The 27,505-nt window shown below is 39.7% G+C and overlaps 3 protein-coding genes across 4 annotated transcripts in view; 1 reads left to right on the top strand and 2 right to left on the bottom strand.

The window, feature by feature from the left end:
- Window positions 1-27,505, top strand: part of supt16h (SPT16 homolog, facilitates chromatin remodeling subunit) — a 163,669-nt gene that overhangs the window by 77,575 nt on the left and 58,589 nt on the right. The gene's annotated exons all lie outside the window — the stretch shown is intronic.
- Window positions 712-10,019, bottom strand: LOC141760313 (sterile alpha motif domain-containing protein 9-like). The gene is made up of 6 exons (XM_074622987.1): window positions 9,948-10,019; window positions 8,624-8,778; window positions 3,664-6,423; window positions 2,385-2,453; window positions 1,765-2,233; window positions 712-1,686 (listed from the first exon to the last, which is right to left on the bottom strand). The coding sequence occupies exons 3-5, from the start codon at window positions 6,398-6,400 to the stop codon at window positions 1,974-1,976; spliced, it is 3,066 nt and encodes a 1,021-aa protein (XP_074479088.1). The 5' UTR covers window positions 6,401-6,423; window positions 8,624-8,778; window positions 9,948-10,019; the 3' UTR covers window positions 712-1,686; window positions 1,765-1,973.
- Window positions 16,946-26,390, bottom strand: LOC141760315 (sterile alpha motif domain-containing protein 9-like). 2 transcript variants are annotated; one of them, XM_074622988.1, is made up of 5 exons: window positions 26,324-26,390; window positions 24,958-25,112; window positions 19,994-22,750; window positions 18,504-18,572; window positions 16,946-18,357 (listed from the first exon to the last, which is right to left on the bottom strand). In XM_074622988.1, the coding sequence occupies exons 3-5, from the start codon at window positions 22,725-22,727 to the stop codon at window positions 18,098-18,100; spliced, it is 3,063 nt and encodes a 1,020-aa protein (XP_074479089.1). In that variant the 5' UTR covers window positions 22,728-22,750; window positions 24,958-25,112; window positions 26,324-26,390; the 3' UTR covers window positions 16,946-18,097. The 2 variants fall into 2 exon arrangements, with proteins under 2 accessions (XP_074479089.1, XP_074479090.1); XM_074622989.1 differs by lacking the exons at window positions 24,958-25,112; window positions 26,324-26,390 and having other exon boundaries at window positions 19,994-23,387.

Genomic DNA, 27,505 nt, shown 5'->3' with positions numbered 1-27,505 from the left:
CCTATATATTTATAGGATGTCTTTTAATGCATCGTGTATGTGATGGGGAGTTGCAAACTCAATTTTGTTGTACCTGTACAATGACAATAAAGGGAATCTAATCTAATCTAATCTACTGACTTTTTTCATGAAATTCTTTAACATGATACTATGACTTTTTTCATTAAATATTTCAACATACTATACTATGACTGTTTTTCATTACATTTTTCAACATACATAACTAAGGCATCAATAATATTCAGATGTTCCTTTGTTTTCTTTTTCATATACTTCAGCGATTTTGCAGTACAGTGCTAGTTCTCTCATGATAACCACAAATAAGGGTTGTAACAATCTGTTGTGAAGTAGTCCTTAAGAACTCCTGAACCATACTGACTATATTCGTACAATCTATATTTATAGCTATGGATGGTTCATTGTGTCAGAAACATTCAGCTGCAGGAGTTGGGGGACACTGAGAATGACCAAAACAATTTGGATCCTCATTACTGTGGATTTGTCTCAACTGGTCATTGACACAATGAGGTGAAATACACCTTTTCCAGAAAAAGGAAGCTCTCACGAAATTACAGTTAAAAAAAAAAATTACTATTATATATTATTGAGTCAATAGAAGTCTATGCATTTTATATTTTCATATATATTGCATCAATTTCACCAGAATTATTTGTTTGTGAATGTGCAAGTACAACCAATACAAAAACACACTTTTGTTTGTTATTGCAGAAATACAACTTTTATTGAATAATTTCAAGTAAAAAATAAAAAATCTCCATGAGTACACACATCAAAAAGAGATATCACAAGATAAAAACAATCTGATTCCTATTTTCCTTAATAATGTCTTGACAAGATAAAATGACTGATAGTGGTACATAGGGGGAAAAAAATCAGTGAGACAGGATAAAAATAACTCCCATTTTATATTAAAATAATCAACGTACTTTGTTAAATCCATGTAACATTATTCTGGTTTTATCATCCAGCTGAAGGAAACCTGTTGGGTTTTCGGTCCAAAAATATAAAATAAAACAAACACACAGTAAAGCACATTACAGCAAAACATCAAAAGTCATGTGTTCTTATATACTTAATTTTTTTTTGCCAGTTTCTGGCTAGATGAAGAAGATAAATGTACTCTCAAAAGCTTTAGAACAGTCACATACAACTCAAACAACATTTAATGTAAAACTATAGACTGCATAATAAAGATGGACAACATGACAGCTCCCCAAAAGTGAAGCCACCATATCTCAATCGCCCCCTGGTGGCTGGCTGCAGTACAGGTCATAAGTTCCGCCTCCTCCATGTTAGCGGATGGGACATGGGTCAAACTAAAATCAAAGTACATGTCAAATACATTTTTCCCAAAGATGGTTTCTGTCATTTTAGGCATAGTTCCTATCACACTGATGTATGTTCAAGTGTTAATTCTTCTGATAAATTTGGCTTTAATTAGTTATTTGATGCTATAAAAAGGGGGTGAGACGTCATGATTGACAGCTGGGACCTCTGGCTCCAAATTACGTCAAAATCTCAATCTGGCAGCTCCCGTGTCTGGGATATATTGGCTTCACTTTTGTACAGTGGGAGGAAGTGGAGACACGTCGTCCATCTTTATATACAGCCTATGTGTAAAACGCTGAATATTAAACGAGAAGAAATTTTCCACTGAGAATACATGTTTCGTTATTTGTTGCTTAGTCTTTAGTAGTCTTAAGAGGTTTCATATTTGTATCTGTTTATGTTTCATAAATCCATAAACAAAATGCTAAAACAGATACTATGCAAATGATAAAAGTTTTAGGAGCTTAATTTCGTTATAGTTCGATCAGCTGATATAATTGACCTGAAGCATTCCTTTAGCAGACATGAATAAGTCCATTTCTGAAAGTGCTGTTTGACCAGTACATTAAGGATCCAGATGTCCAATATTTAAATTTTTTTTTTTTTTTTTACATTTCGCTCCTTTAATCAGATCCCTCAAGCTCAGCGATCAGAGGCCTCATACTCCTCATCCCTTTAAGGATTCCATAGAGAGCGTCTTTCCCGGTTGGAGTCAAACACTGTAGGATGTTGCACATCTGGTCTTGCGTGTTGTTTAAAGATCTCACAGCCTCGTAGTTCTCATTTGAGATCAACCTCATATCCTTGAGCTTATCCATGATGGTTCCTGTATCGCTCACTCTGTTTATCAGGGCTCTCCGATGGCGATTCACGAAATGCTGACCTGAGGCAGGAAGATAGAAGCAAACAATACTAGAAGTTGTAACAGTCATATGTTAAAATTCTAAAACAAGGAACTTGTTTGAGCAATTGTGTTCTAGACAAGTCATCTTATCATTTCTCAATCCTAATTTTTATTTTTGTATGTTACTTACCTCTAGTGGTAGCTTCTGGTTTTATTCGCTCGGGTTCTGAGCTTTCTGTCACTGAGGTTTCTACGGCCACTGAGTACAATAGAATGGGATTTTATTAGTGGTACACACAGCTGAATAATCTACAGACCTTGCTGTGAACAGTCTTACTATTTTCTAAGATTCTAATCAAAATACACACATAACTAACAAATAAGGGGTCGTGTCCACCAAAGTGTTTTTTCCTGAGGCCAGCATATTTCTTTAATGCTTTGCAATGGGAGCGCCGCGTATTTACACTATGGTAAAAACACCAACAGTGTGACGAGGTGCAGAGCGTCTTTTCTGTGCCGAAAACTGCACGTTTTCCGTTTTTATTTTCAGGTTGAGAGTTAAAAAATTTTCTACTTTGGGTAAAACGCTGCGCTCGTCACTGTCACTTTTTACCCAGCTGTCCAGTCACAGTGGAGGAGGGGCGTCGGCACAAATAGCCTACCACAAAGACGTGATCAAAAGCGTTTTATTAGGGGTATATTGTGTTTTGTTTTTTTACTGAGGACTTTATGTTGTCCTCATATCTGGAGCACTGGACCAAACACATTTCCCCATGTGGGATAATAAAGTTGATCTGAATCTGAATCTGAACCAAACGATCATACTCGCCAGGACGTGTCCTCATCCACAAAATCTCATGAATCCACATGACCGGCAGGTCCGTCCTCTACATGCTTCAGCCTGGAGCAAGCCCCCCACCTTGTACCGACTGACATGTTTCCGCGGATATAGAGTGTTCCAGTGTGACGTATTTTGTAGACCAACCAGGAAGTTAGCATCGCCCTGGTTCCCTCGACAAAAAGCCAATGGGATTTTTCCATTGGGATTTGGATTATTGCAGAAAATAAACTCTGTGGCAAACAAATGTTTATGGTACTTAAACGATTTGTTCAGCAAGATAATCTCCACAAATGAACACCACTTTTATGATTTTTGAGTGGAACAAAACGTTAAAATCACAGACCTTATTGCAGGCATCTAACTAATAACCCATTAACAAAAACCCATTGACTTCGAGGCGAGGGTACCGGAAGTGCTGAAATCATCCCAACTCATTTCTGGGTTGTAGCATTCTCTTCCGTATCATAGCAACCAGACGCAATCAAAGCGTCTCAGCTGAAAAAACGCTGCACCTCCAACGCGCTCTCAAACGCTTTGGTGGACACGTGCCCTAAGACTAAATCCTGGAACTATTTTTGACATTTCTGCCAGGTAGATATTTATTTATGCTTAAGTTATAATATGTTACCCTTCTTGTCCTTTTCTGCAGGTTTTGTCTTGATGTCAAAGGCCACAGGACCTCTGATGGTAAATCCAAGGTAAAAGGAAACTTGGCGTTGTCTCCAGAGGCTGTTTTGGCGGTTTGCGTCCACCTCAATCGCTGTGCCACCAATAGTTGCATAGACTCTGTATTTTCGCACCTCCCCTTTGACTTTGAGAAGGCGTGCTTGGACCTCGGGATCTTGGAAAATCTTCTCATTGCTCCAGTTGTTGCTCCAATCTTGCATTGTTTCCTCATTTTGCTCAAGAAACATTTGTTCGAGGACCTTTCTGTGAACAATTCTGTTCAGATCTTGACCGTTTCCAATGAAAAACAGAGGGCGGAGGTACCTCGATCGAAAGTGCATCTCATATGCGTGCTCATAAGAGCAACGCATACGCAGAATTAATTTACTGAGGTCAAGGACACATTTGTCGTCACTATCTGTAGGCCAGCACAGGAGGAGGGTCAACATGTGGAGCTCAGGTGAATCTTCGTGGATCAGAGGCTTTTTCTCTTTCAATGCAGTTAAATGTTGGCAATCAGAAGGAAGCATTGCTCCCATGTTTCTTAACTTGATATGAGCGAGGATGTAGTTGACCAGAGACGTTACCGAATCTTTTTGTCGAAAGATTTCCTCCCACCATGTAGTTATTTCTTCATGGTCTGATTCAGTGCATTCTCTGTCAAGACATGAGAATACTCCAGCGGAGGTGTCCACTAGGTTTTGTTTCAGCTTCTGGATGAGATCAGCGCCCTTTTGTTTGAACTCGTCTGACGGGGAGTTTCCGACATAATTCCTGTAGCATTCTGAGATGTCTTTGGAAAAGTACTCGGGATCATCTTTCTTCATATCAGGCTTTGAATAAGTCAGATATTTATTAAGAAATGCACATTTCCTCTCAATCTCATCTCTGAGGCTGTTTATTAGATCGTTAAATCTGAAGAGTGTGTTGTCTCCAAGTGATTCCAGGACAGAGCGCAACGAGACACTCTTTGTGAGAACTCTTCTCCAAATATCGTTCTGCTGAACAAGTAGGACGTACACAAGGTTACAAACCTGCAGATAACCTAACAGCCCTCTGGTGTTAAAAACAGTCGAGACTTTGGTATTGCCATCTCCTTTCATGTCCATCCCTCGTTCATTTTCAGCAAGTCTTTCTTCAGCTTTGAAAGCGTCAATGGCCTTCGTGGCCAGTTGCAAAATTTCTCTTGGATTGGAAGGACGCTTCAAATTCTTCAAATGGTTCTTATGGACTTGGCCCAGTGTATCAGCAACAAATGAATTTTGGGGATCTCTTAGCTTTGCGCTCTTTGCCCACATTTTTGCCAGATTGTAGTCTTTTACCTCTGTGTAATAAAAACGAGCAAGTGCTTGTGGAAAAAATGGATTTTGAGTAAACAAATTTGACGCCAGTTCTAGAACTGATACGCTCTGTTTTTTGTCCTCATTCTCTTGAATGTCTAGAATCAGCCTAGAATACTTTTCTTCGTCCTCTTTAATCTCGGTACTGGTGATTGGGCTCCGTTTGGGTTTTCGTTTGGTTAGCATGTCTTTGACAAAACCAAGCAAAAATGGAGGAACCTCATCGCTGCACAAACAGGTCAAGAAGTTTCTTGCTGTGTCACTTCTGGTCACACCTGCCTTAGCCATCAATTCAGTGCAGCACCGTGCTATCATAGGGTGAGCCATGCAGACTTTTTTTTCAGATCCTAGATCATGTTGGAAGGTGACGATGAGATGGCTAAAGGGCTCCATTCTGTCCTCCAGAGAAAAGTCTCTGTGCATGTTTCCGTCATGTTTGAAGAAGTCCAGGCACTGAGACTCCAGGAGATATGAGCCTGGTACGTAGGCATTCAGCAGGGGTAGGAAGGCAGCAAGCTGGGTCTTCTGTGTTCTCTTTGCTCTTTTGACGGTTTTGAATACAGAACAAGCCTCCTGGATGTAAGCCTGAGAGAAATTAGTTTGCATTATGTTAAAGCCGTGGAATTGTTTGCATTTCTCACTGTACCTTCTGTCAAGTTCTTTCTTTTTCTCAGAAAATGTTTGCAACTCTGTGTCAGAAAGTACTTCTTCTAGGACAACATGGTCATCCTTCTTTAGAACTTCATCCTCTCTAACACAGTTGAGTAAAATCACCACAGGCATATAGGTGACTATGTTCTGCTCAGCAATCGTCATCCTAATGCGGTCTTGCAGATTTCCCAAAATCTTCTCATCATTCACCAACAGCAGCACAGTGTTCTGGTGGCCTCGACTGCCTGCTGTGAAAAGGTGGACCACCTCCTCTGCAACACGTGTGGAATCTGAGGTTGAGCCTGTTAAAACAGCACTCCTGAAGGTTTTCCTCAAATCCCACAACACCTTCATGGCCAGTGTGGTTCCCCCGCACCCTGGCTGGTGGAACAGTTTAACGGTTGATATTCCCGGGTTTTTTCTTTTTTGGTGAATTTGTTCCACAAGTGTGTCATATCCATCTCGTTTGATGAAAGGAGTCCCAGTGCCTTCTGACTCTGCCTTTTCACTAATATGAAAGTTTAACCATTTGGGTGGGGCCCCTCTGTAAAAGTTTTCCTCTGTCTGATCAAGAAGTTCCTGATTGAAAGACTCTCTTTCAAACTGATTTGCATAGAGAACATCCAGCTGTGAGAACGAATCACTGATTTCGTTTCCAATGTCAATTTCCCCTCTTTTAGCCGTGGACAGGGCTGGTCCATTTGCCATCTCAGATTTTCAGTTTCCTGTACCTTAATGAATGTCAAGAAAAAACAAACAAAAAAGTGGAAAACATAAGTATGTTATATTGGACTGTACTGTTCATTCATTCATTCATTCATTCATTCATTATCCTTAACCGCTTATCCTATCTGTAGCCCGTCTACCCTCTATGTATGTAGACTGGGCCCTGAGATCTTTTCCCCTATTAACTTCTGTAGGGTAACTCTGATTTACTCAATGTTATTTATCTTGGGTCACTACAGAAATAATTGAGTATACTAACCCTTTAACACAATGCATAAGCACCACAGTCTATGTAGGCTATATACTAGGGGTGTGACGATTCACTCAGCTCACGATATGATACACGATACACGATACATGATACACGATACACGATATTGGGTTCACGATCTCGATACGATATTATAACAATAATTTTAACAAAACTTGAATGATGAAAATATATGACTGAAAAAAGTGTTGCTGCCGAGCTAACGCGCTGTTAGCCGCCGAGCTAACGCGCTGTTAGCCGCAGATCGAAACGTTGCTTTGTTTCATCATGTTTATGCTTGTTGAACAGGTGTAATAACAAAGTTTTATTGCACTTACTTACAGCAACGAGATATCGCGATCCAGTTTTTCGTCTCGACGATGCATATCGTCACGTTTTCATATCACGATATTTCATCACACCCCTAGAATTAAGTAATTTCTTACTTTAATTGTAATAAAAAAATAAATAAAACAATATTAACTTAAACCTTAAAGGGACTGTTTGTTACTTTTTACACGTATAAATCTACTGGGTCGGGATCCCATGCGCGCTCGCATATGCATACTCGCGTGTGGCCGGAGTCTCTGCTCCTCTGCCTGCTTGCCTTCACTCACACCTTCACACCGCGCGCGTTCTCGCTGTGGTTTTAGCTGACGTGTGTCGCCTCACTGTGTTGACCGATGCTTGTTCATGTCTATTTAGAGCAAGCAAGCGCGAGCCCGACGCTGACTTTCATTGACTTAACGGCCAGAGGTGTCGCTGTTAACAAACATTTCTGAAAGTTACAAACAGTCCCTTTAAGTGTGGTTTTTACTTTTGTTTCTTAAACAAGTGTTTTCACTTAACAGCAATCACAATGCGTATTTAAACCATAGCCACAGTATATTTTCCCGTAACTTATCTTATTGATCATACACACACTGTGCGGCAAAACATCAAATCAAATCGTTGCAGGCCTGCTTCGCTGCTTGTGATCGTAGGGACCAAAAACTCAGCGGTCACTTCACTCCAACAGGAGCAAAAACAAAATTAAAGCTGCGAGCAGCGATGAACGGGCCCTCCCATCTCCCTGCGCATCGGGGGTACTGTTGGGACTCCGACTGACGTGGCCAGGCACAGTGAAACCGAAACTCTGATGAGCGCCATGATGCCTGCCGCAAGACTTTATGACAAACGGTTTATGAGTTATAAAAAGGGGGAGTGGCTAATGTGTAGGGGGCGGGGATAACAATACCGACTTAACAGGCACTCTCTGCTGAGTGATATGACACCTCCCACAAGACTCTACGACAAACGGTTCATGAGGTTCATGAACGGTTAATGGTTAACGGTTCAATTATGAATGGGGACGTGGTTAACGTGTTGGGGCGGGTTGTTTCATGGCGAATGGTTCAAAAATGGCCGCCACGCCATGGTCAGGTCATTCAGTGAAAACTCACCATTTTGACAACTTTTCATCCTCAAGGTCTTAAGATGGTCCTGACCAAATTTCAAGTCGATCTGATTAAATCTGTAGGAGGAGTTCGTTAAAGTACACGCCTTATAAAACGCTAAAAATGGGTGAAAATCGCACAATAAATTCAAGATGGCTGACTTCCTGTTGAGTTTTGGGCATACCTCCAAGAGGCTTTTTTGTGCGTCTCCACATGTTACATCTGTCTGCTAAATTTCATACGTGTAGGTGAAACTGGAGTGAGGGGCTCAACTTTTTCAACTCTCTAGGGGGCACTAGCGAGTCATTTTGCAACACCCAAGCCCGAGACCCTTAAAATATAAAATTTTTCACCGCGTCTGATAAGTGTGCCAAGTTTAACAACTTTTGGGGCATGTGAAGGTCGTCAAAAAGGCCATTCATTTCGGAAAAAAAGAAGGAGGATAATAATAAACGCTACAGTTTCAATATGGCCTTCGCTGGCCCGACGTTGTCGGTGCCTAATAAAGCAGGGTGGTACCTCTTTTGTAGTTAGGTGGTCCTCCAGAGATGTTACCAGTCCATCGAGGCATGTGTCAGCTATCTGTGTGTTGTCTCTAGCTTCCAAATCGAAAGCATCACCTCGTTAACTCCTCTTCCGCTCTTCCTCCTCTCTCTCTCCCTCATGCACTCTCTCTGCATGAACACGCACGCCAGCCAGTCAACAAGCAAAGCACACATGATTAGATCCACAGAAAGATACCACTATCATATTAAGAGCTTCAACAAAATAAAATAAAAAATACATGAATGCATATGCAATATGCATTTTTTTTCTTTCTTAACATTTTTTATCCCATGATTCAGCATTTTAACACACAATGAAAAAAAATTATTTTAACCTTGCTTTTTTTAAAGGGACTGTTTATAAGAATCAGAAGTGCTTGTTAACAGCGACACCTGTGGCCGTTGAGTCAACGAAAGTCAGCGTCGGCTCGCGGTTGTGCTCGCTCTAAATAGACATGAACGAGCATCGCTCAAAACAGTGAGGCGACACACGTCAGCTAAAACCACAATATCACTCTATATTTCACCTGCTTGGCAGTAATGTTAGCTGACCAGACGAAGGTCTCTCCATGAATCAATGCTGATCCTAGTGTTGGCTTTTCCTGCTTCAGACCGCGGTCGGAGGGAACAGGGGAGACACCGGCACCCGGTCGGAGACGATAACGTTTCTCGCTGCGGAGCCCCGTCACTTCACAAGACACGGGAAACCTCTGTTGGTCTGGAGGAGCTGCAGCAGTTATTTCTGCCGCGTCCTCCGACTGCCGCCAACACTGTTTTGCGATACGAGCTTGTAGTTTGTGTTGGAGCCTTGTCTGAGCGCGCATGGGACACTAACCCGGGTGATTTATACGTGTAAGAAGTTACAAACAGTCCCTTTAACAAACCCTATTTATCACAGACAACTATTTATGTATGCTTAACTTTAACTGGGCTACATATCGATCCCAGCTGACATTGGGCAAAGGCGGGGTACACCCTGGACAGGTCGCCAGACTATCACAAGGCTGACACATAGAGACAGACAACCATTCACGTTCACATTCACACCTACGGGCAATTTAGAGTCAACAATTAACCTAACCTGCATGTCTTTGGACTGTGGGAGGAAACCGGAGCACACAGAGAAAACCCACGCCAACACAGGGAGAACATCCACATTACAATCATGAAACGTATATATATATCTATATAGATATATATAGATATATATATATATGAAACTAAAATATTTCAACAGCATGTACCTTTTTAGTCTAACTGAAACTTCAACATGTTTGCAGATTTTAAATTTTTCTTACCTTTTTCCAGATAATGCAGAAGTCTCTGAAGTCTCGTGAACATGTCATGCACTCAATATTTGTGACCTGTAACTATGTACTGACAGGTGGTTAATATAGCCACATGCCACACCCACAGTAGGTGGGTGGATTTACATGTAGCATCATCAAGGTGACATTCCTACTGGAAAATATAATTCTTATGGTGGTAGAAAAGCACTGTTTGAAAGCACAATTGTCTTATATCAACCGCTTATTATCATGCCTGTATTCATTTAATGTGTGTCTGAGTTCTCATATAGAGGTGCAGTATTGGCCTTGATGCCTCAGCATATTATCATAATGTAACTGCTAAGTGACTTTTGGTATTGTCGGGTAATTTTTTCTTGCAGGAGTATCGTTTCATTTGAAATGCTCACAAGGACTTCCAGTAAAGGGTGTGATTTGATCTATGAAATGTTGTTTTAATGACGATTATAATGCTCTTTCAGTTTAGTTTCCTGTCATCTTAAACCGAACAATGCATCCCTTCACTAACAGTTCATTGCTTTGGTGATTTAAACCTGTTTGTCAGGTTTCAACAGCGTCGGATTAAATCTCAACAATGCAACAAAATCAACAGTTGTACTGGACATGTACGGTTGCTGTGCAGCTGTCGGTTTGCAGCGCTGGAGGAAATATTCAGATCCCTTACTTAAGTAAAAGTACTAATACCACACCGTATAAATACTCCATTACAAGTCCTGAAAATGTAATAAAAGTATCTAAGTACAATCAGGAAAATGGACTTAGTGTAGGGTATGCAAAGTAAAAAATGCCCCCTGTGACTTACGTTATTATATATCATATTATAATTATCCATGCATGAATTTGTAAAGAGGATTCACTGTTGCAGCTGGTTGAGATTTTTTTTTTTTTAACTATTTTATGTGAGTCTCATGATTAATCTTCAAGATTAATTTGCTAATTATTATGTTTCTTTACTATGTTTGGTCTGTAAAAAAAATTTGAGAATTGCCCATCATAATTACCCAGAGTCTAAGGTGACACCTTCATAATGCTTGTTTTGTCAGTACAATAGTTTTGTAACTGTAATTATTAAAATAATTACATCTCAGAAGCTGAAAACATTAAATATTTGCCATTTTCTTGTATGAAAAATGACTTAAAAACCAACCTCTGAGTACTTGTACTGAATACACTTTTATTTAGCTTAAAAGGGATAGACTTTTAATTTTGGATAATATCTTCATCCTACAGGGTTTGAAAGCACTCAATATAAGTCGCTTTGGACAAAAGCATCTGCCAAATGGATTTCATAATAATATAATAAAAAAGTAATTGTAGTGGAGTAAAAAGTACTAATATTTCCCTCTGAAATGTAGTGGAGTAGTATGGAGGACGGAACCTGCCAAAATAAAAAAATAATGAATAAATAAATAAATAAATAAATATAGCAAAAATAATTGATATTTATTGAAAATAAATGTAGCTATTAATTAATTGATAAAATGTGACATAAATTGATATTTCTATTTCAATTTTCTTCTTTATTTATTTATCTTTGTGTTAATTCCTTTATTTATTTACTCTTCTTTCTTTCTATTTCATTTTCATTTAATTATGTATTTATTTTAATTATTTTTCAAATCAATTAATTAATTTTTGCATATGTTTTATTTATTTATTTTTGCATGTTTTTTGAATGTATGTATTTCTTTATGTATTTATGCATTTTTTTTATTTCTTTATTTATTTCTGCATGATTTTTCCCTTAGCATTTCACCCCTTATTTATTTCCCCAACCTTATTTATTTCTGTATTTTCCAGTCTTCATTCCCCGGCTCTATAAACTACAAATAAAGTGGAAAATTAAACAGAAGAGTAAATCAATAAGGGAATCAATACAAAGATAAATAAAGAAGCACATTAAAACAGAAATATCAATTAATGTCACATCTTATCAATTAATTAATGGCTACATTTATTTTTAATATTATTTTTTTGCTACATTTAATGATATATTTATTGATTGATTTTTGATTTTGGCAGGTTCTGTCCTCCATAGGGTAGAAGTAGAAAGTAGCACGAAAAGAAAATATTCAAGTAAAGTACAAGTACCTGAAATTTATCAGTACAGTACTTGAGTAACAGTCCAAATAAACTGTTTTATTTTTGTCTTCAAGATGTAATCTTTGTATTTTGTAACCTCTCAACAACCTTTGAAAGAAAGCAACTTCACACAGTATAGGTTAGCAAATATATTTTAATATATAATATTTATATTCATTTTAGCACAATGACAATGGCATAATTTCAGTTCAGTCTCATTTAAATCATGACAAAAAGCCACACCTTTATATTTGTTTGATTAATACCTCATATCATATTTTGTTGCAGTCGTTGCAAAATAAATCCTGAAGTACTTCTTGCCCCATGGGAGGAAAACCTTAGCAGAAGTTTCTAACAGCATTAAGCCCACGGCATCAAACGGGGTTATGTTATGAGCTCTATGCGGAAATGTAGAAATGGATGTAATGACGCACTTCACTGCATTGTTAAGCACAGTGTCACATCTCCCAAAAACCAGTTTCTTTGTCACTGAGACAGAACTGTATAACTTCATTGTCTCAAACGAAATTCAACTGTCAAGAGCAATAATTCTTGACTGACATGATGGAAAGAAACAACAACACACCTGTCACTTGCTACACCTTTTGAGAACGAAGCACATTACAAAATAACGAGCAGAATACGAGAGAAAACATCCCACCGACTGACTCTCAAGGCAGTGACACACAGGGCAACTCAAGAATTTAACTCAGCAACGTTACTTAAATCAACATTTTTCAAGCTTGTTCTGAATGATGCCCATCTCCAATAATGGGGGAAAAAAACTGTCAAAAGTGAAGTTAAAAATGAAGTTTCAATTCAAAACCTGCAGATGCATTTTGGGAAAATCTCTGCCACTTGGAGGTTAGTGTCTCAAAATCAAAGATGGGTCTAATTTGTATAATACTAACACATTATTAGACTTTTCAAGTCCTGTCCGACACCTCTGTAAAAACCTCCTCTAACCTGCAACTCCTCCAATGCTGAGTCAAATTATTAGATGCCTATAGAAGTTATATCACACCACAGGAATGTTTTTTTTCAGTTAAATCTCTCCAGTTACAAAGATCAGATCACACCTCAAAATAGCCTCTATTGTCCACTACTGCAAAAAACACACACACTTCAGAAAAATATCCGATCGAGCCACAATGTGACCATCTGAAATAAAGATTGTTCACTACAAAAAACCTCACGAGACGCTGCTAAAAGTCAAGCATGGTTGCATGATTTCAAGGCAAAGCCTTGTGCAAAGCACACTGGTCTATTATTCGACGCGTTTATTTCTTATTCAGACTTCTGCCTAAACTTTGGCGCTCTACTCCTCCCGCAGCGTTGCCAGCACATGTACAAAAAGTACATCGAAACGTGCGGAATGATCGGGAATCGCGTGCTATGACCTGACTAAGAGATTCGCGCAGCGGTTTCCGAGATTTTTTTTTTGCTCCATTGGAATGCATTGAAAATCGACGTGAAGAGTGCTCATAAACACTCCTCTTTGGGGCCATACAGAGTCGCCATATTTTAACGTAGAAACAGGATGAAAAGTTTAAACGGGTCACGAGACTTGGGACTTTATTTGGCCAAATGGAAATTTTTTGATAGCTGGCACGGTTTTCACGAAATCGCAGTTTACGTTTTGTGAAATTTTCAGACCGTTTCAGATTTTATAATGGGTGTGTATTGCGTGGGTCGTTAAGGGCTAGAGCACGTGACATCATCGCTAGAGTGCGGGAAAGCTTTGAAATCTTTTGAAAATTTTCCGAATAAATTGCTCTGTAGCCCACAATTTTCACTCCTCATAGATAATTTGTTCATCAAATTGTAGGTATTTTTGTGCTGGTCACAGTCATGTAGCTATGGAATCAGTCGGACTTACACATCTGGCGACACATGCCTGAACGTGAGGGCAACTCCAGGCTGTGCTCCCATAGCGGCCCATATTAAATTTCCCAGAATTTTTTGGATCAGAGAAAAAAGTTACTACTTTTCTAAACTGCCGCCGAGGTCACATTTTTGCCACTACAGACCCAAATGTCGCACCATTTGTTCATCAGAGACTCCTAACTGGTCTCATGAACAATCTAAGCGATAGGAGTTACGGTTTCTGTCGTAGAAGCACTTTTATGACATGTACGTCTCTGGTTAACTCCTATTATAAACTGCCCCACTGCCGCAGTGGCCAATCACCATGGCAACTTTTGATTGCTGCTAGACAGCTGATTCACATTAGCCAATCAGAGCAGGCTGACTAACACACCCACACACACACACGCACACGCACACACACACACACACACACACACACACACACACACACACACACACACACACACACACACACACACACGCACGCACACACACACACACACACACTATTTACTGTATCACGCCATTTCAGTGAGCCAGCATGCTCTAAACCAGGTCTTCAATGGATCAGGGCCATAATTAATGTTATTAATTACACCTGTGATTAAAAGCCCCCAACTCTCATTGTATGATAACAGGAAACTAGGTATTCACCTACTTTTCAAAATAAAAGCCCTCAACTCTTACTATACAATAACAGGAAACTAAATACTCCTCACGGCCCCCCAATCACCATGGCAACCAGTGACAGAATGATCGGGAATGGTGTGCTATGACTTTTCTAAGAGACTGGCGTAGCAGTTCCTGAAAAAATTGCGCGAAATCGTGATTTATTTGCTCCATAGGAATGAATGGCAAATTGATGTGAAGAGAGCTCAAAAACACTATTCTTTAGGGCCATACAGAGTCGCCATACTTTAACGTACAAAAATGATTCAAAGTTTAAACCGGTCACGAGACTTGGGACTTTATTGGGCCTATCATCCCCCTTCTTATAACCTCACTATGGTCCTCAGACCCCCCCCAGCATCAGGCACACTGGTCAAAATTTCTTGCGAAATTTTCTAGTTGATATTCAAATGGTCATTTTGTGGGCGAAGTATTCCTTTAACCTCACCTTAATTTTGTAACATACTATACTATACTTTTTTTCGACAAACTATGCTTTCTACGTGTGTGGGAAAGAGGGAGAATTGTATGATAGGGCTGAGTGTGAGGGTGTCTGCAGATACTGGGCCTACCACAGCGCAGAGTGCAGCAGGACCTTTCCAGGGACCACAGGATATCTTCAAATTCTGTCTCTCCTCTCTAGATCTAGGTGGGATAGCTCACCATCTACATCACTGGAAGGTCCAAGGCACAAAACAAAACCAACAGAAAAAAACCTGACCTGTCAACAGACAGGGTCAGAGAAATATCATGAGTATCAATTATCTATCTGTTTTGTCTGTAGTTAACATCATGTAATCTGCATTGACACAAACTTTAAAGGACCCATATCATGCTCATTTTCAGGTTCATACTTTTAATTTGTGTTTCTACTAGAACATGTTTACATGCTGTAATGTTAAAAAAAAACGTTATTTTCCTCATACTGTCGGCCTGAATATGCCTGTATTTACCCTCTGTCTGAAACGCTCCGTTTTAGCGCATTTTGACAGAATTGCAACAGAATTGCGTTGCTAGGCAACATTTTGGGTCCATGTGTACTTCCTGTCAGCTGATGACATTCACATACACTGCAACAGGAAATAAACTGGGACGCATTTAGAATGTTTACGTTTCAAATTGTGTCAATGGTCTAAATATTGTATATTTGTGACATCACAAATGGGCAGAAATCCTGACAGCTTGTTTCAAATGCAGAGTTTGTGAATACGGGCTGTGTGTATTTCCCTGTGGATTGAGCGTTTCGATACTTTCACAGTATTTATATAGGACTTAAGCCTGCTTTATAATAAAAAAACATGAAAATCTCACTTTTTTATAATATGGGCCCTTTAACATGGCAAGTTATAGATCAAATCAGTTTAGCTGCCATAGAAATCAGCAAAAAGTTACATAAAGTGCAAAATAAAATGACTTTCATTCATGGAATAACCTTGTAAATAGACAGCTTGTATCTACACAATAATTCAGTACAATGACTCCATTAATACAAAATGAAATGAAATCCCTCATTGAAATGAAATTAGAAGGCTGGACAAGCGGGAAATGACTGCGTCCAGGCAGGAAAACCACGAGGTTTCTACATAAGCATACAATGCCGCTAATAAGACCAATGTAACTTCAATGCCCTTTTTCTTACTGTTCAAATCTCATTAGATGAATGCAGCTTTCATTATGGATGAAATTACAATGAAATAAATGGTTCATGGTTCAAAAATAATAATAATAAAATAAATAAAAAAAATAAAAATAAAAATAAAATAAATAATAATAATTAATAATTATTAATAATAATAACATTAATTATTATATAACTAGCTCCGCGCTACCCTCCAAAAATGGCGGCATGCCCCAGAATGCTCTGCAGTTCCCTTTAACTACTATAACTAAGGCATCATTAATATTCAGATGTTCTTTTGTTGTTTTCTTTTTCATATACTTCAGCGATTTTGCAGTAAAGTGCTAGTTCATGATAACCACAAATAAGGGTTGTACCAATCCGTTGTGAAGTAGGCCTTAAGAAACCCTGAACCATACTGACTATATTCGTACAATCTATATTTATATCTATGGATGGTTCATTGTGTCAGAAACATTCAGCTGGAGGAGTTGGGGGACACTGAGAATGACCAAAACAATTTGGATCCTCATTACTGTGGATTTGTCTCAACTGGTCATTGACACAATGAGGTGAAATACACCTTTTCCAGAAAAAGGAAGCTCTCACGAAATGACAGTTAAAAAAATTACTATTATATATTATTGAGTCAATAGAAGTCTATGCATTTTATATTTTCATATATATTGCATCAATTTCACCAGAATTATTTGTGTGTGAATGTGCAAGTACAACCAATACAAAAACACACTTTTGTTTCTTATAGCAGAAATACAACTTTTATTGAATAATTTCAAGTAAAAAATAAACACATCAAAAAGAGATATCACAAGATAAAAACAATCTGATTCCTATTTTCCTTAATAATGTCTTGACAAGATAAAATTACTGATAGTGGTACATAGGGGAAAAAAATCAGTGAGACAGGATAAAAATAACTCCCATTTTATATTAAAATAATCAACGTACTTTGTTAAATCCATGTAACATTATTCTGGTTTTATCATCCAGATGAAGGGAACCTGTTGGGTTTTCGGTCCAAAAATATAAAATAAAACAAACACACAGTAAAGCACATTACAGCAAAACATCAAAAGTCATGTGTTCTTATATACTTAATTTTTTTTTGCCAGTTTCTGGCTAGATGAAGAAGATAAATGTACTCTCAAAAGCTTTAGAACAGTCACATACAACTCAAACAACATTTAATGTAAAACTATAGACTGTATATAAAGATGGACAACATGACAGCTCCCCAAAAGTGAAGCCAAAATATCTCAATCGCCCCCTGGTGGCTGGCTGCAGTACAGGTCATAAGTTCCGCCTCCTCCATGTTAGCGGATGGGACATGGGCCAAACTAAAATCAAAGTACATGTCAAATACATTTTTCCCAAAGATGGTTTCTGTCATTTTAGGCATAGTTCTTATCACACTGATGTATGTTCAAGTGTTAATTCTTCTGATAAATTTGGCTTTAATTAGTTATTTGATGCTATAAAAAGGGGGTGAGACGTCATGATTGACAGCTGGGACCTCTGGCTCCAAATTACGTCAAAATCTCAATCTGGCAGCTCCCGTGTCGGGGATATATTGGCTTCACTTTTGTACAGTGGGAGGAAGTGGAGACACGTCATCCATCTTTATATAAAACGTTGAATATTAACATAGAAGAAATTTTCCACTGAGAACCATAAACAAAATTTTAAAACAGATACTATGCAAATGATAAAAGTTTTAGGAGCTTAATTTCGTTATAGTTTGATCAGCTGATATAATTGACCGGAAGCATTCCTTTAGCAGACATGAATAAGTCCATTTCTAAAAGTGCTGTTTGACCAGTACATTAAGGATCCAGATGTCCAATATTTACATTTTTTTTTTTTTTTTTTACATTTCGCTCCTTTATTCAGATCCCTCAAGCTCAGCGATCAGAGGCCTCATACTCCTCATCCCTTTAAGGATTTCATAGAGAGCGTCTTTCCCGGTTGAAGTCAAACACTGTAGGATGCCGCACATCTGGTCTTGCGTGTTGTTTAAAGATCTCACAGCCTCGTAGTTCTCATTTGAGATCAGCCTCACATCCTTGAGCTTGTCCATGATGGCTCCTGTATCGCTCACTCTGTTTATCAGGGCTCTCCGATGGCGATCCAAGAAATGCTGACCTGAGGCAGGAAGATAGAAGCAAACAATATTCGAAGTTGTCATATGTTAAAATTCTAAAACAAGGAACTTGTTTTGAGCAATTGTGTTCTAGACAAGTCATCTTATCATTTCTCAATCCTAATTTTTATTTTTGTATGTTACTTACCTCTAGTGGTAGCTTCTGGTTTTATTTGCTCGGGTTCTGAGCTTTCTGTCACTGAGGTTTCTACGGCCACTGAGTACAATAGAATGGGATTTTATTAGTGGTACACACAGCTGAATAATCTACAGACCTTCCTGTGAACAGTCTTACTATTTTCTAAGATTCTAATCAAAATACACACATAACTAACAAATAAGGGGTCGTGTCCACCAAAGAGTTTTTTCCTGAGGCCAGCATTTTTCTTTAATGCTTTGCAATGGGAGCGCCGCGTATTTATACTATGGTAAAAACACCAACAGTGTGACGAGGTGCAGAGCGTCTTTTCTGTGCCGAAAACTGCACGTTTTGCGGGTTTTTTTTCAGGTTGAGAGTTAAAAAATGTTCTACTTTGGGTTAAACGCTACGCTCGTCACTATCACTTTTTACCCAGCCGTCCAGTCACAGTGAGGAGGGGCGTCGGCACAAATAGCCTACCACAAACGTGATCAAAAGCGTTTTATTATGGGTATGTTGTGGTCTTTTTTTTACTGAGGACTTTATGTTTTCCTCATGTCTGGAGCACTGGACCAAACACATTTCCCCATGTCGGATAATAAAGTTGATCTGAATCTGAATCTGAACCAAACGATCATACTCGCCGAGACGTTTCCTCATCCACAAAATCTCATGAATCCACATGACCGACAGGTCCGTCCTCTATATGCTTCAGCCTGGAGCAAGCCCCCCACCTTGTACCGACCAACATGTTTCCGCGGATATAGAGTGTTCCAGTGTGACGTATTTTGTAGACCAACCAGGAAGTTAGCATCGCCCTGGTTCCCTCGACAATAAACCAATGGGATTTTTCCATTGGGATTTGGATTATTGCAGAAAATAAGCTCTGTGGCAAACAAATGTTTGATACTTACATGTTTTGTTCAGCAAGATAATCTCCACAAATTAACACCACTTTTATGACTTTGAAGAGTGAATGCAATCACCAGAAGTAGAAATCTAATGTTACACTATAAACAAACTACACCACGGTCGATGAGCGTGAGTATACACAACGAAGTTGTAAAGGCGGACGAGTTGGTGTGATGACGTTTTGTAGTTTTATTTAGCCACTTGCTAGCAACCGCCTTTTTTAAGACACGTAAAAGCTTCAAAATTCACGAGTGGGATATTTACTGACGTTTTTTATGTTGTAGAACAAAACGTTAAAATCACAGACCTTATTTCAGGCATCTAACTAATAACCCATTGAACAAAACATTGACTTCGAGGTGAGGGAACCGGAAGTGCTGAAAGCCCAACTCATTTCTGGGTTGTAGCATTCTCTTCTGATCATAGCAACCAGACGCAACCAAAGCGTCTGCAACTCTAAAGCGTCTGCAACTCTAAAGCGCTCTCAAACGCTTTGGTGGACACGTGCCCTAAGACTAAATCCTGGAACTATTTTTGACATTTCTGCCAGGTAGATATTTATTTATGCTTAAGTTATAATATGTTACCCTTCTTATCCTTTTCTGCAGGTTTTGTCTTGATGTCAAAGGCCACAGGACCTCTGATGGTAAATCCAAGGTAAAAGGAAACTTGGCGTCGTCTCCAGAGGCTGTTTTGGTGGTTTGCGTCCACCTCAATCGCTGTGCCGCCAATAGTTGCATAGACTCTGTAGTTTCGCACCTCCCCTTTGACTTTGAGAAGGCGTGCTTGGACCTTGGGATCTTTGAAAATCTTCTTGTTGCTCCAGTTGCTCGTTTTCTCATTTTGCTCAAGAAACATTTCTTCAAGGACCTTTCTGTGAACAATTCTGTTCAGATCTTGACCGTTTCCAATGAAAAACAGAGGGCGGAGGTACCTCGATCGAAAGTGCATCTCATATGCGTGCTCATAAGAGCAACGCATACGCAGAATTAATTTACTGAGGTCAAGGACACATTTTTCGTCACTATCTGTAGGCCAGCACAGGAGGAGGGTCAACATGTGGAGCTCAGGTGAATCTTCGTGGATCAGAGGCATTTTCTCTTTAAATGCAGTTAAATGTTGGCAATCAGAAGGAGGCATTGCTCCCATGTTTCTTAACATGATATGAGCGAGGATGTAGTTGACCAGAGACGTTACTGAATCTTTTTGTAGAAAGATTTCTTCCCACCATGTAGTTATTTCTCTAAGGTCTGATTCAGTGCATTCTCTGTCAAGACATGAGAGTACTCCAGCGGAGGTGTCCGCTAGGTTTTGTTTCAGCTTCTGGATGAGATCAGCGCCCTTTTGTTTGAACTCGTCTGACGGGGAGTTTCCGACATAATTCCTGTAGCATTCTGAGATGCCTTTGGAAAAGTACTCGGGATCATCTTTCTTCATATCAGGCTTCGAATAAGTCAGATATTTATTAAGAAATGCACATTTCCTCTCAATCTCATCTCTGAGGCTGTTTATTAGACCGTAAAATCTGAAGAGTTTGTTGTCTCCAAGTGATTCCAGGACAGAGCCCAACGAGACACTCTTTGTAAGAACTCTTCTCCAAATATCGTTCTGCTGGACAAGTAGGTCGTACACAAGGTTACAAACCTGCAGATAACCTAACAGCCCTCTGGTGTTAAAAACAGTCGAGACTTTGGTATTGCCATCTCCTTTCATGTCCATCCCTCGTTCATTTTCAGCAAGTCTTTCTTCAGCTTTGAAAGCGTCAATGGCCTTCGTGGCCAGTTGCAAAATTTCTCTTGGATTGGAAGGATGCTCCAATTTCTTCAAATGGTTCTTATGGACTTGGCCTAGTGTATCAGCAACAAATGAATTTTGGGGATCTCTTAGCTTTGCTCTCTCTGCCCACATTTCTGCCAGGTTGTAGTCTTTTACCTCTGTGTAATAAAAACGAGCAAGTGCTTGTGGAAAAAATGGATTTTGATAAAACAATTTTGACGCCAGTTTTAGAACTAATACGCTCTGTTTATTGTCCTCATTCTCTTGAATGTCTAGAATCAGCCTAGAATACTTTTCTTTGTCCTCTTTAATCTCGGTACTGGTGATTGGGCTCCGTTTGGGTCTTCGTTTGGGTCTTCGTTTGGTTAGCATGTCTTTGACAAAACCAAGCAAAAATGGAGGAACCTCATCGCTGCACAAACAGGTCAAGAAGTTTCTTGCTGTGTCACTTCTGGTCAGACCTGCCTTAGCCATCAATTCAGTGCAGCACCGTGCTATCATAGGGTGAGCCATGCAGACTTTTTTTTCAGATCCTAGATCATGTTGGAAGGTGACGATGAGATGGCTAAAGGGCTCCATTCTGTCCTCCAGAGAAAAGTCTCCGCGCATGTTTCCGTCATGTTTGAAGAAGTCCAGGCACTGAGACTCCAGGAGATATGAGCCTGGTACGTAGGCATTCAGCAGGGATAGGAAGGCAGCAAGCTGGGTCTTCTGTGTTCTCTTTGCTCTTTTGACGGTTTTGAATACAGAACAAGCCTCCTGGATGTAAGCCTGAGAGAAATTAGTTTGCATTATGTTAAAGCCGTGGAATTGTTTGCATTTCTCACTGTACCTTCTGTCAAGTTCTCTCTTTTTCTCAGAAAATGTTTGCTTCTCTGTGTCAGAAAGTACTTCTTCTAGGACAACATGGTCATCCTTCTTTAGAACTTCATCCTCTCTAACACAGTTGAGTAAAATCACCACAGGCATATAGGTGACTATGTTCTGCTCAGCAATCGTCATCCTAATGCGGTCTTGCAGATTTCCCAAAATCTTCTCATCATTCACCAACAGCAGCACAGTGTTCTGGTTGCCTTGACTGCCTGCTGTGAAAAGGTGGACCACCTCCTCTGCAACACGAGTGGAGTCTGAGGTTGAGCCTGTTAAAACAGCGCTCCTGAAGGTTTTCCTCAAATCCCACAACACCTTCATGGCCAGTGTGGTTCCCCCGCACCCTGGCTGGTGGAACAGTTTAACGGTTGATATTCCCGGGTTTTTTCTTTTTTGGTGAATTTGTTCCACAAGTGTATCATATCCATCTCGTTTGATGAAAGGAGTCCCAGTGCCTTCTGACTCTGCCTTTTCACTAATATGAAAGTTTAACCATTTGGGTGGGGCCCCTCTGTAAAAGTTTTCCTCTGTCTGATCAAGAAGTTCCTGATTGAAAGACTCTCTTTCAAACTGATTTGCATAGAGAACATCCAGCTGTGAGAACGAATCACTGATTTCGTTTCCAATGTCAATTTCCCCTCTTTTAGCCGTGGACAGGGCTGGTCCATTTGCCATCTCAGATTTTCAGTTTCCTGTACCTTAATGAATGTCAAGAAAAAACAAACAAAAAAGTGGAAAACATAAGTATGTTATATTGGACTGTACTGTTCATTCATTCATTCATTCATTCATTCATTCATTCATTCATTCATTATCCTTAACCGCTTATCCTATCTGTAGCCCCTCTACCCTCTATGTATGTAGACTGGGCCCTGAGTTCTTTTCCCCTATTAACTTCTGTAGGGTAACTCTGATTTACTCAATGTTATTTATCTTGGGTCACTATAGAAATAATTGAGTATACTAACCCTTTAACACAATGTATAAGCACCACAGTCTATGTAGGCTATATACTAGGGGTGTGACGATTCACTCAGCTCACGATACGATACACGATATTGGGTTCACGATCTCGATACGATATTATAACAATAATTTTAACAAAACTTGAATGATGAAAATATATGACTGAAAAAAGTGTTGCTGCCGAGCCAACGCGCTGTTAGCCGCCGAGCTAACGCGCTGTTAGCCGCAGATCGAAACGTTGCTTTGTTTCATCATGTTTATGCTTGTTGAACAGGTGTAATAACAAAGTTTTATTGCACTTACTTACAGCAACGAGATATCGCGATCCAGTTTTTCGTCTCCACGATGCATATCGTCACGTTTTCATATCACGATATTTCGTCACACCCCTAGAATTAAGTAATTTCTTACTTTAATTGTAATAAAAAAATAAATAAAACAATATTAACTTAAACCTTAAAGGGACTGTTTGTTACTTTTTACACGTATAAATCTACTGGGTCGGGATCCCATGCGCGCTCGCATATGCATACTCGCGTGTGGCCGGAGTCTCTGCTCCTCTGCCTGCTTGCCTTCACTCACACCTTCACACTGCGCGCATTCTCGCTGTGGTTTTAGCTGACGTGTGTCGCCTCACTGTGTTGACCGATGCTCGTTCATGTCTATTTAGAGCGAGCAAGCGCGAGCCCGACGCTGACTTTCATTGACTTAACGGCCAGAGGTGTCGCTGTTAACAAACATTTCTGAAAGTTACAAACAGTCCCTTTAAGTGTGGTTTTTACTTTTGTTTCTTAAACAAGTGTTTCCACTTAACAGCAATCACACTATTTATTTATTTAAACCATAGCCACAGTATATTTTCCCGTAACTTATCTTATTGATCAAACACACACTGTGCGCACAGCAATATTCACATACTAAGCCGGCAAAATATCAAATCAAATCGTTGCAGGCCTGCTTCGCTGCTTGTGATCGTAGGGACCAAAAACTCAGCGGTCACTTCACTCCAACAGGAGCAAAAACAAAATTAAAGCTGCGAGCAGCGATGAACGGGCCCTCCCACCTCCCTGCGCATCGGGGGTACTGGCGGGACTCCGACTGACGCGGCCAGGCACAGTGAAACCGAAACTCTGATGAGCGCCATGATGCCTGCCGCAAGACTTTATGACAAACGGTTCATGAGTTATAAAAAGGGGGCGTGGCTGACGGGGATAACAATACCAACTTAACAGGCACTCTCTGCTGAGTGATATGACACCTCCCACAAGACTCTACGACAAACGGTTAATGAGGTTCATGAACGGTTAACGGTTAACGGTTCAATAATGAAAGGGGACGTGGCTAACGTGTTGGGGCGGGTTGTTTCATGGCGAATGGCTCAAAAATGGCCGCCACGCCATGGTCAGGTCATTCAGTGAAAACTCACCATTTTGACAACTTTTCATCCTCAAGGTCTTAAGATGGTCCTGACCAAATTTCAAGTCGATCTGATTAAATCTGTAGGAGGAGTTCGTTAAAGTACACGCCTTATAAAACCCTAAAAATGGGTGAAAATTGCACAATAAATTCAAGATGGCTGACTTCCTGTTGAGTTTTGGGCATACCTCCAAGAGGCTTTTTTGTGCGTCTCCACATGCTACATCTGTCTGCTAAATTTCATACGTGTAGGTGAAACTGGAGTGAGGGGCTCAACTTTTTCAACTCTCTAGGGGGCACTAGCGAGTCATTTTGCAACACCCAAGCCCGAGACCCTTAAAATATAAAATTTTTCACCGCGTCTGATAAGTATGCCAAGTTTAACAACTTTTGGGGCATGTTAAGGTCGTCAAAAAGGCCATTCATTTCGGAAAAAAAGAAGGAGGATAATAATAAACGCTACAGTTTCAATAGGGCCTTCGCTGGCCCGACGTTGTCAGTGCCTAATAAAGCAGGGTGGTACCTCTTTTGTAGTTAGGTGGTCCTCCAGAGATGTTACCAGTCCATCGAGGCATGTGTCAGCTATCTGTGTGTTGTCTCTAGCTTCCAGATCGAAAGCATCACCTCGTTAACTCCTCTTCCGCTCTTCCTCCTCTCTCTCTCCCTCATGTACTCTCTCTGCATGCACATGCACGCCAGCCAGTCAACAAGCAAAGCACACGTTATTAGATCCACAGAAAGATACCACTATCATATTAAAAGCTTCAACAAAATAAAATAAAAAATACATGAATGCATATGCAATGTGCATTTTTTTTCTTTCTTAACATTTTTTAACCCATGATTCAGCATTTTAACACACAATGAAAAACAATTATTTTAACCTTGCTTTTTTTAAAGGGACTGTTTGTAAGAATCAGAAATGCTTGTTAACAGCGACACCTGTGGCCGTTCAGTCAACGAAAGTCAGCGTCGGGTTCGTGCTTGTGCTCGCTCTAAATAGACATGAACGAGCATCGCTCAAAACAGTGAGGCGACACACGTCAGCTAAAACCACAATATCACTCTATATTTCACCTGCTTGGCAGTAATGTTAGCTGACCAGACGAAGGTCTCTCCATGAATCAATGCTGATCCTAGTGTTGGCTTTTCCTGCTTCAGACCGCGGTCGGAGGGAACAGGGGAGACACCGGCACCCGGTCGGAGACGATAACGTTTCTTGCTGCGGAGCCCCGTCACTTCACAAGACACGGGAAACCTCTGTTGGTCTGGAGGAGCTGCAGCAGTTATTTCTGCCGCGTCCTCCGACCGCCGCCAACACTGTTTTGCGATACGAGCTTCACTAGATAGAACTTTGCGGTTTTGGTGCTTCTGTGTAGTTTGTGTTGGAGCCTTGTCTGAACGCGCATGGGACACTAACCCGGGTGATTTATACGTGTAAGAAGTTACAAACAGTCCCTTTAACAAACCCTATTTATCACAGACAACTATTTATGTATGCATAACTTTAACTGGGCTACATATCGATCCCAGCTGACATTGGGCGAAGGCGGGGTACACCCTGGACAGGTCGCCAGACTATCACAAGGCTGACACATAGAGACAGACAACCATTCACGTTCACATTCACACCTACGGGCAATTTAGAGTCAACAATTAACCTAACCTGCATGTCTTTGGACTGTGGGAGGAAACCGGAGCACACAGAGAAAACCCACGCCAACACAGGGAGAACATCCACATTACAATCATGAAACGTATATATATATATATATATATATATATATATATATATATATATATATATGAAACTAAAATATTTCAACAGCATGTACCTTTTTAGTCTAACTGAAACTTCAACATGTTTGCAGATTTTAAATTTTTCTTACCTTTTTCCAGATAATGCAGAAGTCTCTGAAGTGTCGTGAACATGTCGTGCACTCAATATTTGTGACCTGTAACTATGTACTGACAGGTGGTTAATATAGCCACATGCCACACCCACAGTAGGTGGGTGGATTTACATGTAGCATCATCAAGGTGACATTCCTACTGGAAAATATAGTTCTTATGGTGGTAGAAAAGCACTGTTTGAAAGCACAATTGTCTTATATCAACCGCTTATTATCATGCCTGTATTCTTTTAATGTGTGTCTGAGTTCTCATATAGAGGTGCAGTATTGGCCTTGATGCCTCAGCATATTATCATAATGTAACTGCTAAGTGACTTTTGGTATTGTCGGGTAATTTTTTCTTGCAGGAGTATCGTTTCATTTGAAATGCTCACAAGGACTTCCAGTAAAGGGTGTGATTTGATCTATGAAATGTTGTTTTAATGACGATTATAATGCTCTTTCAGTTTAGTTTCCTGTCATCTTAAACCGAACAATGCATCCCTTCACTAACAGTTCATTGCTTTGGTGATTTAAACCTGTTTGTCAGGTTTCAACAGCGTCGGATTAAATCTCAACAATGCAACAAAATCAACAGTTGTACTGGACATGTACGGTTGCTGTGCAGCTGTCGGTTTGCAGCGCTGGAGGAAATATTCAGATCCCTTACTTAAGTAAAAGTACTAATACCACACCGTATAAATACTCCATTACAAGTCCTGAAAATGTAATAAAAGTATCTAAGTACAATCAGGAAAATGGACTTAGTGTAGGGTATGCAAAGTAAAAAATGCCCCCTGTGACTTACGTTATTATATATCATATTATAATTATCCATGCATGAATTTGTAAAGAGGATTCACTGTTGCAGCTGGTTGAGATTTTTTTTTTTTTAACTATTTTATGTGAGTCTCATGATTAATCTTCAAGATTAATTTGCTAATTATTATGTTTCTTTACTATGTTTGGTCTGTAAAAAAAATTTGAGAATTGCCCATCATAATTACCCAGAGTCTAAGGTGACACCTTCATAATGCTTGTTTTGTCAGTACAATAGTTTTGTAACTGTAATTATTAAAATAATTACATCTCAGAAGCTGAAAACATTAAATATTTGCCATTTTCTTGTATGAAAAATGACTTAAAAACCAACCTCTGAGTACTTGTACTGAATACACT

This window comes from Sebastes fasciatus, chromosome 22 (assembly GCF_043250625.1).
Source record: "Sebastes fasciatus isolate fSebFas1 chromosome 22, fSebFas1.pri, whole genome shotgun sequence".
Classification (NCBI taxonomy): Eukaryota; Metazoa; Chordata; class Actinopteri; order Perciformes; family Sebastidae; genus Sebastes; species Sebastes fasciatus.
The sequence above is the reverse complement of the archived record's forward strand: the minus strand, read 5'-3'. Positions and strand labels throughout refer to the sequence as shown.